Source organism: Cinclus cinclus, chromosome 9 (assembly GCF_963662255.1).
Source record: "Cinclus cinclus chromosome 9, bCinCin1.1, whole genome shotgun sequence".
Classification (NCBI taxonomy): Eukaryota; Metazoa; Chordata; class Aves; order Passeriformes; family Cinclidae; genus Cinclus; species Cinclus cinclus.
Genome location: NC_085054.1, coordinates 24,151,734 through 24,165,018, shown reverse-complemented (window position 1 = coordinate 24,165,018; position 13,285 = coordinate 24,151,734). Strand labels below are relative to the sequence as shown.

The 13,285-nt window shown below is 39.9% G+C and overlaps 1 protein-coding gene across 1 annotated transcript in view; it reads left to right on the top strand.

The window, feature by feature from the left end:
* LOC134047144 (von Willebrand factor D and EGF domain-containing protein-like) overlaps nt 1-13,285 on the top strand; it is a 161,844-nt gene that overhangs the window by 65,739 nt on the left and 82,820 nt on the right. The window contains exons 9-11 of the mRNA XM_062498093.1: nt 4,958-5,228; nt 7,753-7,931; nt 11,473-12,413. Of these exons, the coding sequence (XP_062354077.1) occupies nt 4,958-5,228; nt 7,753-7,931; nt 11,473-12,413 (1,391 nt within the window). The remainder of the gene's footprint in view (nt 1-4,957; nt 5,229-7,752; nt 7,932-11,472; nt 12,414-13,285) is intronic.

Here is a 13,285-nt window from a genome sequence, read left to right as displayed (position 1 = left end):
TGTGCCATCAGCCTCCTGATGGCGCCACCAATGACTTTGGGTGCACAGCTTCCACAAGGGCTAGGCAGGTGTGAATCTCTGCTAGGCTGATATCCCAATTTCAGTCCAACATGCTCTGGAGGTGGCATCTGAAATGATGTCAAAGCTGGAGAAATCTGTTGATGAAATGTGAGAAAGGTAATGATTCCATTCAAGGTTACACATCTGCTTCTAACAAAGATTTCACATAAATTGGGCAGTCTGAGGTACAACATTAGATCTGCTTCTCCATGGTTTGTTTCCCAGTCCTGCTTCTGCTTTTCTGAAAAGCATTTAAATGTGGTCAGGAACTTGCTTCATACAAGTTTGGGTGCTTTTCTTGCTTTGGCAGCTTCATTAGAGCTGCAAGAGGTTCAAAGATATTCCCATGCCTCATGTAGCTGCAATTATTTCAAGTCTGGGATATTTAACTAGATCAGAGTATAATTTCAAACCTCTCTATATATTTATACTCTAAAATACTCCCTTTTGATTTAGGGCTGGGAACAGACTGTGTTCTGTCATATTGTTCTGTTTAGGAGGTTATAAATAGCTGAAGTGAGATACTTACCTCTTGGAATGGGGACACCTTTCCAGCCACGTAGCAGAAGTTTACATTGCTTCCATGGAAAAAAAAAAAAAAGGTCTAAAACCAAATAAAGTAATTTTATTTTAATAACTCATTATTTAATCCTATTGTTTATAGCACACAGAAATGCTTCTAAGCACTTTATGTTGTATTTTGGCAGAGGAATTTGGAAAAATTCTGTGTCCTCCTGTTTCAGAGTCATACAGCCTTGAAAGAGGAGAAGGCCAGGATCAGCTTGGCCCCTCAAAAACTGCACGTTTTTTCTTGTGGACAGACATTCATCACTGCTCTGTCCAGTGCAGCTTTAAATGAGCCACGTTGATGGGACTTCGTCCATCTCAATAACTAGGCTATTTCCCTAAGATGTATCACTTCTTGATATTCAGCCAAGTTTCTTACCCATCATTTCACAGTCCCATTACTCCTACTTATATTCCCATTTATTATTGTAAATAATTTCTCTTTCAATTATTATAATGATTAGGCTACCTTATTACACATCAGTTAAGCAACTTCTCTGACTGCTTATCCAAAAAAATTGTTACCACGTTAGCAAATGATTTTAAAGCTCCAAACTTAAGGGGTGAGGAATGCAATTCCTGCTTCTGTCCTGGTACAAAACTACGATCTGAAGGCAAAGGATGACAAAGAGGTCTGGAAGTGAAACATTCCCCTTTTTTAATGGAAGAGAATGCGGTGGGAAAATGTGTTTGAAATGAGAACCTTTCAGTGGCTTCAAAATTTAAACAAAAATCATTAAACATTTAAAATTTAACTTCAATAGAAATAGTTATTTGAATAAATTTAGAAAATTGAAAAATGGTATAAAAATCAAAAGACTGGAAGTGATTTTCTTATTGGCAGTAAAATTTTCTTACTGAAATGGCCATTTCCAATGCATTTTTTAACTTCTATTGTGCTGTTTCCAAGGTTTTTAATCTGACATAGTGAGCTCACATTACATCTGAGGTAGTTAGCTATTCATTAGACAACTGAAATACCCAACTCCCACTCCTTAATAACACTCCCCTTTGCTGTGCCTCCTGCTAATATATGTCTGTAGGAATACTTATCTTGTAATCTTTTCATTCTTTTCACCAAAGGCAGTGACTGAAAATCAAAGAAGAATGTGTCATATTTTACAGCATAAGCACAATCAATTTGTGTATACTGGAGCGTAGATGTGAAATAATGTTAATTATACCAGCTAAAATCCAGAGAGAGCACTTCCTTTTATAGCAAAGTACCTTCTAAATTAAACAAATATGAAAGCCTGGTAAAGCAAAAGTATAGCCTTCATTACTGGTTATGGCACATTATAAATATAAAAGCTTTTCATGCCATAATTCACAGATTCTTAAATATGAAGTACTAGCTTAAAACTAAATATGCAGAAAATCCTTTTAGGGCAAAGTAAAAAGGGGATTTTTTTTTTTTTTTTGGGGGGGGGAAACTATATACATAATTCATGTTAGTTTGCATTTTACCTTACCAAAAAAAAAAAAAAAGTTAAAATATTTTTCAGATTTCTCAAAAATTTTATACTAATCCATATTATCCCATTAATATTATCACCAAGGAAATGGCATCAGTTGCTGATTGGCTTTAATGACTTTTATCAAAGGAGACCACAACTAAGTCCTGGGCACGAGCAGCCCTGCCAGGTGCTGGGGATTTGATAATCTGCAGCACTTTAGTTGTCCCGAGGCATCCAGTGCCTGCTGAATATAACCCAATATCTGCTCTGAGAACGAAGTGATGGGATGAGCACTCTGAAAGCAGAGAATGTCCTTCAGCATCAGCCAGCTTGTCATAGGGTCAAGCCTGCCATGAAATAGTTCCTAGTAGCAAGGAAAGAAGGTATCTCGAGGGTGATGTCAACAAATCAAATCATTTGGTGGCAAAGCTGTGCTGGAAAATCTCCAGGAATTACCACAAAAACCAGTGAATTAATGCAAAGGTGTAGTGCAGCTTGGTGAAGAAGAAGTGCAGGGTGTGAGTAAATTGAACACTACTAGGTACTAGTTGTTTACATGTGTCTATACCCCCTTTTGCCCTCTCTTATGACTACCAACAGAAATCATTCCTATAGAAGCTCACTTCCATACCCAAGCACTCAGAAGTGTTTTATAACTATTGGATAAAGAGCATAACTCGAGCCATGACTTTGTGCTGGGACAAGAACTTGCTTCCTCCCTTGGAAAACAACCGAAGCACGCAGAGGAGGAGGGAGGGAACCCCTTTTCACCCAGTGTGTCCATTGCTGCAGACTATCAGGGAAGCAGGATGGGGAAGGAGGGAGATTTAGACAAACACTGGTGCCTGATCCACAAGGAGCACACAGAACTCCCTCGTGCAAGAGCTGCTCTAAGTCTACTTCAGGCGTTTAGTACTACAGGCAACTTCTCCAATGTTGTCCAAAGAATCATTATCACAATTACCGCTGTATAAATATCACAGAAGTTTACCTGACTACATCCAATTATCCATTAAACTGACTCAAAGGCACCTGAAAGCTCTAATTTAGGCACGGTGCAGGTTCATTATGTCCTATGCAATCTATGCCATGACTTAATTGAAGGACTTGGAGTGACTTCCAGGAGGGTTGGATTGGGTCCACAGTCAGTGATTATTAAGCAATACACAGCTCCCCTGACTGCAATGGCATTTATATGCATATGCAGAAACAGCCTTCTTTACCAGATAGAGATGATTAGTCTGGGTACAGCCAATCTGATGCCTTATTTCCCATCAGCCTCCCTAAACACCTCTCCTTCTAAGCTGATCCTTAGAAAGGAAGGAAACTGTGGAAGGCGCTCTCATAAAAAAACCCTCTCTCCTCTTTCTCCCCCACAAAGATGTCCAAATAGAGCGAGTACTTGAGGTTTAAAGAGGTTATCTATTTTTTTATGCTGTCCTTAGTTCTGATCAATCTCAGCAGCAGCATCTATGCAGTGTACTACAGGATTTATGTATCTGATTAGAAAATAGGATGAGACAGAACCATTCAAAATCTTATCATTCTGTGGCCAACCTGACTAAGTTTTTCAAGATGAAAGATAAAGTCAGATGTGTTTTGTATCAGAGAAAAGGAGCTGGAGTTTAAATTTTTTACTGTGTTTTAAGCTGCAAAATTATCTGTAGCTCTTCTTCTGAAGAGGAACAAAACATAGAAATATACATGTGAGAAAGTCACAGTTCACAAGCCATTTGTTCCTCTGCATAAGAAACATTAATGGCCTGAAAAAATGTGGATGTTTGCATGGCAGTGCTTTAAAAATAATCTTGTAATTTAGCAGAAACATTTTATACAATCCTTTTTATGTTTTCTTTATTGTAGAAGAGAATAAAATGTATAATATTGAGCTTATAGTTTAGATTCCATATCACTTAATTTCATAAAAATCATATTTAAAACTAATCACAGTGCCTTAATGGAAAGCAGAATAATCCATTGTTTTTAAAGATGGAAGCTGTTGGTTTATAGGGATAAAACATCAACAACATATTTCAAGTATATTCCTACTATTTCCTTTTATGTAACATTAAAATAAAATGGAGTGAGAATGAGACAAGTTTATGGAGTGAGAGCACAAAGAACAAGCAGAAGAGAATCCTCTCACAGCACCCTGTTGTGGAAATTCCAGAGGTTCCAGATGGTTCATGCAGAGGCCAAACACTTGCAAAGTTATTGAAGTTATCCTGCTCTTGGCCTCACCCAGATGGAGCAGGGACGTACATTCCTTAGAGAAAAGAATGAAAGTCCTAAATTCTTCTCCACGCTGGCTTGTGCTGATTGTGAATCCATTGAGTGTGAAAGCTGTGCTTATGGGGAAGTCGTGGAGGGGGAGGAACAAACTTCATTGTAGCTGGCTTTCAGTAGAATCCCAGATTTTCATAAGGAATCATTTACCTAGCTACAGCCAAAAAATTGGTGATCAGTCACAGGAGAGGTAATCTGAGCACTGATTTCCCTTTGAAGAGCATCGTACTCTAAAAGCAACCCGTAAGAACCAAAATATATTTATTAAGACCCAGAGGCAGGAAACTTCTTCCCATTTGCTCTATATAAAATATTTACCCTTTTTATACATGCCCATTACCATGGCAGCAGCTGGGACACAACTCCCACTTTTCACAGGAATTCTTAGGCACTTCCAGCTAACTGCTGCTGCGGTGTTCGTTTGGATTCAGAAACTCTTCCCCATGTGTGGATGGTTCCCTCTATCCAAGGCCAGCCACCACGCTGCCGTAATAATGGAGCGCTGCTGTACCAACAAACACCCAATGCAGACGCATGCTGGGGGGGTCTCTAACCCACTCTGGTTTTGTTCCTTTGTGGCTCTTTAGGCGCTACGACAGCCATAAAATTGGGACGTTCCTGCTGTGCGGCAGCGAGTCGCGGGCGTTCCAGGTGCACATCCGGCAGTGGGATTGTGGCGGCCACCGCTCCGCCACCGCCTGCAACTGTGGGGTAGCTGCACAAGAAGAGGGTGACACCGTGGTGCTGGACACCTGCAATGGCCACTTGCAGGACAGCAGGCCCCAGCTGACCATCAAAAGCACCGAGGCATCGCCACAAGTCAAAATCCTGAAATCTTACGGAGGCAGGAAAATCACAGTATGTGTGTGGGTGGTTGAGTGCCCTCGTGGTGGTTGCGCTTTGAAAACACGCGTTTAGCGTTTCTGAATTATCAATGGAGCTGCTACGAAAATATCTGAAGTCGTCAGAGCACCCGCGGCCAAATGTACTGCAAAACAAGAGGCAGGGAAATACCTGGCTAAAGTGTTGATTTAACAAACTGCAAAACAAAACAAATACCTCTGGAAATTTCTTGGTGACACAGCAGAATTCTGATAGCACAACTTACTCTCTGCAGCATGGCAGCCCATTCCCTGTTTGCTTATGCCAGGCACTACCCAGCCACACCACATAAAGCAAATTTCTTTCCAGAGCTCAAGGTATAAATAAATATTCAAGGGAAGATCGCAGGTAGCAGAATAATGGAGCTTTTGAGTAGAGCAGTAAGACACTATTAGTCAGATCCAGAGAGCCCCCAAGAGCCATGAAAATGGACTGTAAATGTGCAACATTTGCTGTAACATAAAGCATTTGCCTAAACAAATATATGGCCACAACTTACTTTGCATAAGTATCGCTTATCCACATTAATCCACTGAAATCACTGGGAAAATAATAGCAGGCTGCACCAGGGGTTTTGGTAAGGATAAGAGCAGCAAATTATGGCCAAGAAGATAATTTTATCCTAGAGTTGTATCATCAAGATTTATTGCCATGAAATGTTTTGGATGACGATCGGTCCACAGCAGAGCCAGAATGATGCAGAAGTGCCTGTTCTTGGCTCTCCTTGTGATCTCGCTTGGAATAGATCTCAGGAAGGTAGTAATTGAAAGTCTGTTAATTATAGAATAGAGGAAAAGCAGGAATCAAGCTGTCATTTCATTTTGCAACTGAATGCAATATAATTACTGTTTTATTACTAGGATAATCTTAGCAAGGAATCCCTGTTCTCATTTACACCTGGGGTAAGACTCAGGGAAACAAATCAGGGCAGACCGGGGACACAATATGAATCTTGCTGTGATGTGAGTGGTAATCTATAGGAACTGTGCAGCAGTGAACAAGATCCATGAGCACGCCACCAAGTAGGGTGCATCCCAATTCTCCCAGCATTTGTCCATCATTATCCTCATGCAGGTAAGGAACTGGCTCCCACAGCGTTCAAGTCGGCTTGGAATGGGGTTAGGTCATGCAAAGTGGCAGCTTCCAGCAGACAGTCACTAAATAACTCTGCAAACTGAGGTCTCTAGAAACCTTCTTTGAAGCTTCAATTAGCAGCATTAAATCTAGGTGGGATGCGTTGCCTGGGGCAGCAGGAAAGGAAATGGTTAGAGCCCTCCAAACTCCTGAAATAAATCCACACCTGGAAATATTAATCTGGACAGCAGAGAAGACTGAACAGCTCATGCAGTTCTGACTGCAAGGGTTTCACATGCAGCCCTCTAGAAAAAGCCTGAAGTAATGGGGAAATGAAATGGATGGAATTATAATTTAGTGAAGCCAAACTCAGAGTAAACTGGATTCAAGCACTAGAATAAAAATATGAGCTTGTTACTCCTTTACAGATATAAATAGATTTAATGAGGAGGAAATTCAAAGGGACCAGAAAATCCCCACCCAAAATAAAGGAAAACAAAGGACATTATTTGGATGAATAAATTATGTTTAGGCACCAGCCACTTAAAAAAGGAAAATAATTATTCTGAAATTATTATAATGAGATGTTTGCAACGCTAATGTATTTTTCAAGATTAACTGAAAATATTTAATTTTGGATAAAAAGAAAGTATTAAGGCTACTTATTAGGATAGTATGTTCCTGCTTCCTTTCCAGGCCCAGATGATTTTCAAATAATTTTCTTTTTACGTGTATAAATAAGGCAAATTAAAAAAAAAAAAAACATTTCAGTTGAACAGATATTTTCTTTTTTTTCCCTTTTTATTCTTTGGTTAGTAGACTAATCTGAAAAATCCATTATCCACACAGTTACTTCTTGTTTTGAACCCTGCCAGGTTTGTTTTTTTTCCTTTAAAAGGTCAGTGTAAGCCTACCACTAGTCCTTTAATGAGAAAATTGCTTTATCCAATTTAAAACACAATCATTTTCTGGATAATCCGGCCTTTGAAAATGAAATGATTGTTCAGAAGGAAGAAAGATGTTTTTCAATCTTGGCAGTTTCTCTTAAAAAAAAAAAAAGGTAATATTATAAAATTATTAATATAAAAGATACAAGGGTGGCCTTATTGTCATGGAAGTCACTTCAAAAATTAGCTGGTAACTTGCCACTGGGAAAACTTCAACGGATGCAAATATTAATTTAAGAAGAAAGTACTCATGCAGTTATGTATTTATGTAATGCTATCAGATATTAATGCCATGGAATCTGAAAGCAATCTAAATAATAGCACAAATAAATATTTATAGTGTTTCTAAGTGATCTTAAATTACCTCCACCATCACTAACATCCTGCTTTGATATTTTTGTTTATGAAAAAAGACGGTTTTTATTGCATAAAAAGCTTGGTAAGAGCTTCAACTGACTTTTTTTATTCTGCCTCTTCAGATGCTGTTCCCTTCGGGAGCATTTGTTCGAGCGGACCTGAGCGAGTGGGGAATGGGTGTGACAGTGAGGACCCCGGGCAGGGACTTCAACAGCACCCGGGGCTTGTGTGGCCTCTTTGATGGGATGGCTCACAACGACCTCAGCAACGTGCCCGAGGAAGACTTCATGGAGCAGTGGAGGTACAAAGCCAGAGAGATCCCACCCAGGAGATGCTCTCAGCAGTGTTTCAAACAGTCTTGATGGGTTTATTTCATTACAGACCCCCCTAATGATCTGACTGAGGCATCTGCTTAACCTAAGGGAGAAGCCTGAAGACCCATCTCCATCCCAGCAGCACAGGGGCTTAATTTTCAGTCAGCACAAAACACATCAGCAGCTACCAAGAGAGAACTTTTGTATTCACAAATGATGTCATGTTAACAGCTGTGTTAAGATCCCTCTCAGCTGTTAAAAAGTGCAGTTCTCACCCACACTTGAAGACATAGATAGCTGACAACAGGGATTAATTAAGGGTTTCGTATTTCTCTTGTTCTTTTATTTCTGAACACTAATTACAATATGTGAGTATAGATTAAATGTTACATTTTGACAAAGTCTGGTGATATATGTACCATGCTAAAACTTAATATCAATGCTGCTAATGATGACAATGAGCTCTGAAAACTTGTACTTTCTGGGACAGATGGTCTGCAGAGGCAGGAGTCTGAATCTGACATCTCCCTGTCACAACCCCTGTCCCTACCCCTACTCCTGTCTCTATCCCTATCCCACATTTTAATTCCCATTGCTGAATTTCAAACACGCCTATCAGGTGCTCCTAAAACCAAAATGGGTTTGCTTGTGTAGCCTGGTTTGTGAAGTAAGGAAAAAGAAGGCAAAACACTGTAACATAACACTTAATCTGTACATGGGAGTTCAGCACAATCCTATGGGAACGATGACTTTTTAGACTTTTTGCACTTCAGAAAATAAACAAACACCTCTTCCATATTCTAGTTCTGTTCAGTGGGCCTAAATAATGACTATCTAATATCTATTTTGGCCTGTCATTATAAATTCTACTATTTAGAATTCAACAGCCATCTTAACACCCTAATAATATGCTAATCAGTAAGAGATTGCTTCTGGGAAGGCAGATGGAGAAATAATTTGGTGCAAGAGCCTACCAATAAAACCCCAAAAAAAAAGGCTCAAAAGGTCCTTATGAGAATTTGCTCAAAGTAATTTTGTTGAAAGAGCTGAAGCCAAAGCGCAGTGCAAAGGAATTTACTTATGAAACACTGAGGAGTTTTCTAGGGCTATATGATGGAGATTCTTCAGGGAAGGCAGAAGCTCCTGCTAAGTGAGAAGGGCAAGAGGGGTGGTGAGTTTCATCTTGAAGTACTCCCAAGGATGGATTCTCAAGGACCCCTCAGAACCTGGTAAAAAAACCAAACCAATAGAGAAGCTAAGGTCACCTCCAGAGGAGGCTGGATCATTCTCTGATCCACTCACAGAGAAACGGCCCAGTAAAAAACAAAAGCTAGAGGGTGTTCTTTTTGCTGCTGTTTTTAATCTCATTTCAAATAACCCTGAAAGTGTGCTAGGTTTTCTGCAGCACCTGAAGCTAGTCTGAGTGCCCACCATCTGGCAGTTCAGAGCTTTCCCTGGCTCCCACCTCTCTCAAGCAGCTGCAAGGCTCTGCACGCACAGATCAGCTTTACACGCCAGCTTTCCAACACCACTTTTGAACAATAAAACAACATCAGAGCTTCCCAGCCACTAAATAGCTATCAGAGAAGAATTTTAAATAATGTGATTTAATTGGGAAAAATAAAATTTTCAAGCATTTAAAAATATGCCAAAAAAACAGCAGAAATGCTGTTAATGTTGGACATAATAGCAACTCTGGTATCTCTATTAATACCAACTCAGTTTGAAAAACTTTCCTTTAGTTCTTCCTGAATTATAGTGGGTGGTTCAGAGGGATGATAGCTGGTCATCTCATGCAGGGGACAGAGGGCACATCCAAGCTCACTGAGGAGATGCTGGTATGGGCATGGCTGTGGGGAAGGATGGGGTTTCCATTCTTTCCACACCACACACCCCTGTTCTGTTGGCATGAGCTGACCAAAAGAAGGTAACTGGTTTCACGTAGGATTAATGGAGAATTTTGTTTCAATAAAATATCAGAAGAGTTTCATTTTACTGAAATTTTCATTGGTGTGTTAAGTTTCTATCCTGATTCTGGACCAGTTTATGTGGTTGATTTCTTTTTTTATTTAATAAATTGTATTTACAATAGCCTTTAATTTATGTAGTATTATATCAAAAGAGGAGCTACTTCTGCCATTGTAGTCTGGGTTTAAATTTACTTGATGATGAGTCAGGGAAGCTTCAGGGACACGGAACCCCTCTCATAGGGCCAGAGGAATGGAGCATGAAGGACACTCGTTCAGACACTAAAATGTGTTGTCCAAAGGACACCTCTCTCAATCATCAAAAATGTTTTATTTTCCTAGACTGAAGAGAAGTGAAGAACAGCTTGTGCATTTCCATGAGCATGAAAACCATCTTTTTGTCTCATACTGTCTCCTGCTGAGCCCACACTTTGGGCAAAACATAAATGTTTGTGCTCATGCTTCAGGAGGAGAAATAGGTTCATTTTGCCAGTGTCACTGAGATGCTCTATTTAAAAGTTATGATTGTGTCAACAATCAAAATAGTAATATAAGATATGACATCTGATATGTATTTCTAAAATATTTGATGAAGACAATTACAGTTTCCCACAACAGTATCTAGTGTTTGGCTCCAATATGTTGGCGAATGCTTTCACTTTCCTGAAACCCCAGCATTCTGGCTGCAAGACAGAATTCATGCCAAAATAATTTAAATTTTTGGTGCTATTTCAAATTTGTCTGGTAATGACATGCTGCCAAATGTTGGGACAAGAAACATATCATTTTCTATAAAGCTCTAGGATTCCTCTTGTGCTGCACAAATAAGATCAGTAAGAGATATGAAATTTCTGAAGAAACTTGAATCATGGCTATCTATTCAAACTGAAGTCTCTAGAAGGTCATTCATCATTAAAGACTAAATTTAAAAGGGGAAGAGAATCAGTTCAGCTTATATGATAGCCTAGCCCTATGATCACTAGAAAACTGTTGTTTGTGTTGAAAGAAAAATATCAAAGAAAACTCTAGTAGAAAGAAATGAAATGAAGTATAAAGAAAAAAAAAGGGGGGCGGGAAGACATTGTAAAATAAAAATGTTAGCAATCTTAGAGGAAACATTTGATTAGGAGAGAACAGGCACACAGATGAAGGTGATTTTCATAATATAGGATTTGAAACAAATACAACTTTTTTGTCATTTTCCAAGAGTTAGCTGGGTCACCCAGGGACAAATCCAAGGCCTTATTTAATGTATAATACACCAAGGGTAATCTGCACCTCAGGGAAAGTCCTGCAAAGAGAAGTCAAGCAGTTAGGCAATGCTCCAGCAAACCACTTAAACATCTGGTACTAAAAAGTGTCCATGAAGTTATGAAAAACAGACAGGACAACTCAAGAAGGGCAGTGTAAAAGTAACTGAACAAACTTAAGCGTTTTCTTAAGCATTTTGTAGATTGGCAATTTATGCTTACCCCAGCCTCAGGGAAAGGAAGTTTCCTTGTATGACAGACTAATTTGTTGAAAGTTTTCTCCCTCTAATCCCTTCCTATTTTGAAATCAGAATTCCTCCAGGGAAGAGTTTATTTGACAAGACTCCAGCACACTCTGAGAGGAAGCAAAGGAAAAGTTTCTGCAGGTGCCAGGAGGGGAGCACCAAGCCTGTGCCTGTGGTAAACACAAAAAATGCCTTCCAGGCTCCTTCCCCTGAGCCCTCTGGTTGCCATCATGACCATGTGGATCACAGCTCTGCAATCCCATATCTGGATGTTACATCTGAGTTTGTCACTCACACAGAAGCAGAGTCAACTCTGAGAAAAGATGGGAAACCACCGACCAAGACGTTTGGTCAAAGATATTTTTCTAAATCAGTCCAAAAGAGAAGGAGCCCCGAGGCCCTGCTAAAGCCCCTCACACACAATATTTCCATGAACAGCAACAGTTCCATTGACTCTGCCAAACCAACAGGAGACCTAAGGAAAGCAAAAAGGCAAGACTATTATAAATACTCATCCTTTCTCCCATTGCATGGCCCAGCCCAGAGAGATTCAGAGAGCTCTGCATACTTTTTCCCTGAGGACTACTTTGAAGGGGTTCGGAGAAAATTTCCACTGTCATGGCCCACTCCCAATGGCCTGACTGCCACCAAAGCTCAAGAGATTTGCCACCAAATTCTTGCAAATTCCACCATTGGCTTGGTGTGTAAAGGCCTCCTGGGAAAACATCTGGATGAAGCAATTGATATTTGCCTTTTGGACCTGCAGCTCAAAGATGACGTGGCTTGGGTGAGAGCACTGATAGCCCTCTTGGAAAATGAGTGTGAAAGGAGAGTGCTGGGACACAGGAACGGAGAGTTCCCTGTTGGAAACCAGCTATCTGCTGCCCAGGAGGAAATCCTCACTGCTCTGCGGTGTCCCGCACTCTGTAGTGGCCATGGACACTGCACAGAGCTGGGTTGCCAGTGCTTTGAAGGCCATGGCTCCTACGACTGCAGCACTGCCAAAAGTAAGTAAAGAATTCTTTCCATACTAGAATTATTAGGTAGAACATCTGGAGTTGTTTGCTCTTCAAGCAGTGCTACCAGTAAGGTATTTGATGAATTAGTAATCAAGTTTTGACCTTGAAGAGCCAATCAAAATATCTGGTTGGCTAGTCCTTCACTTTTTTTGCCTCAGTAACTTTTTAAAAATGGATTTTACAAGCCCCTTAGCAAATTGGTTTTGCAGAAGTGATTTTCTTTACATCTGATCTATCACTGGCATGCTGACAAGCAGACTTCTTACAAAAAAGAGGAGCGTCCTGCTCACCTTGTGGTCAATATTCATGTAAACAGTGTAGAGATATGTCTTGCTTCTTTTTATCTTGGTCAACAGAGAATAAAGTTTGAACATTCATTTCAAACACTGTACTGGTAACAAAACGAAATTAAAAGTGACAAAATTAACAAGTAATCCTGACAAAGCCATAAAATAGGGTCAGTCTAGGGTCAGTCACCATGGCTTAGCTGAGACATCCAAATCTCCAGGCTGCCCCAGAAGTCCAGTGGCACATCTGATACCCCAATGCATTTAATGTCAGGGATGGGACTACCCCCGTTCTTCACATTAAATATTACTTCTGTCCATGGGTTTAAAGCAGTTAAAATATATCCTAACATCTGTGGTTTTAGGTTTTTTGGGGTTTTTTTGTTGTTGCTGTTAATGACAGACTAAAACTTGCAGAATAACTTCCCAAATATGGAGGAATTAATTCTCTTTCACACAGAGAATAACTGATACCAGGGACTGAAAAGTGAGTTGAGCAATTTTGAAGCAATTGTCCAACACATACTTCAATGTTTAACTTCATTTCTCTGTGATACAGAGAGGTTAAGGGGC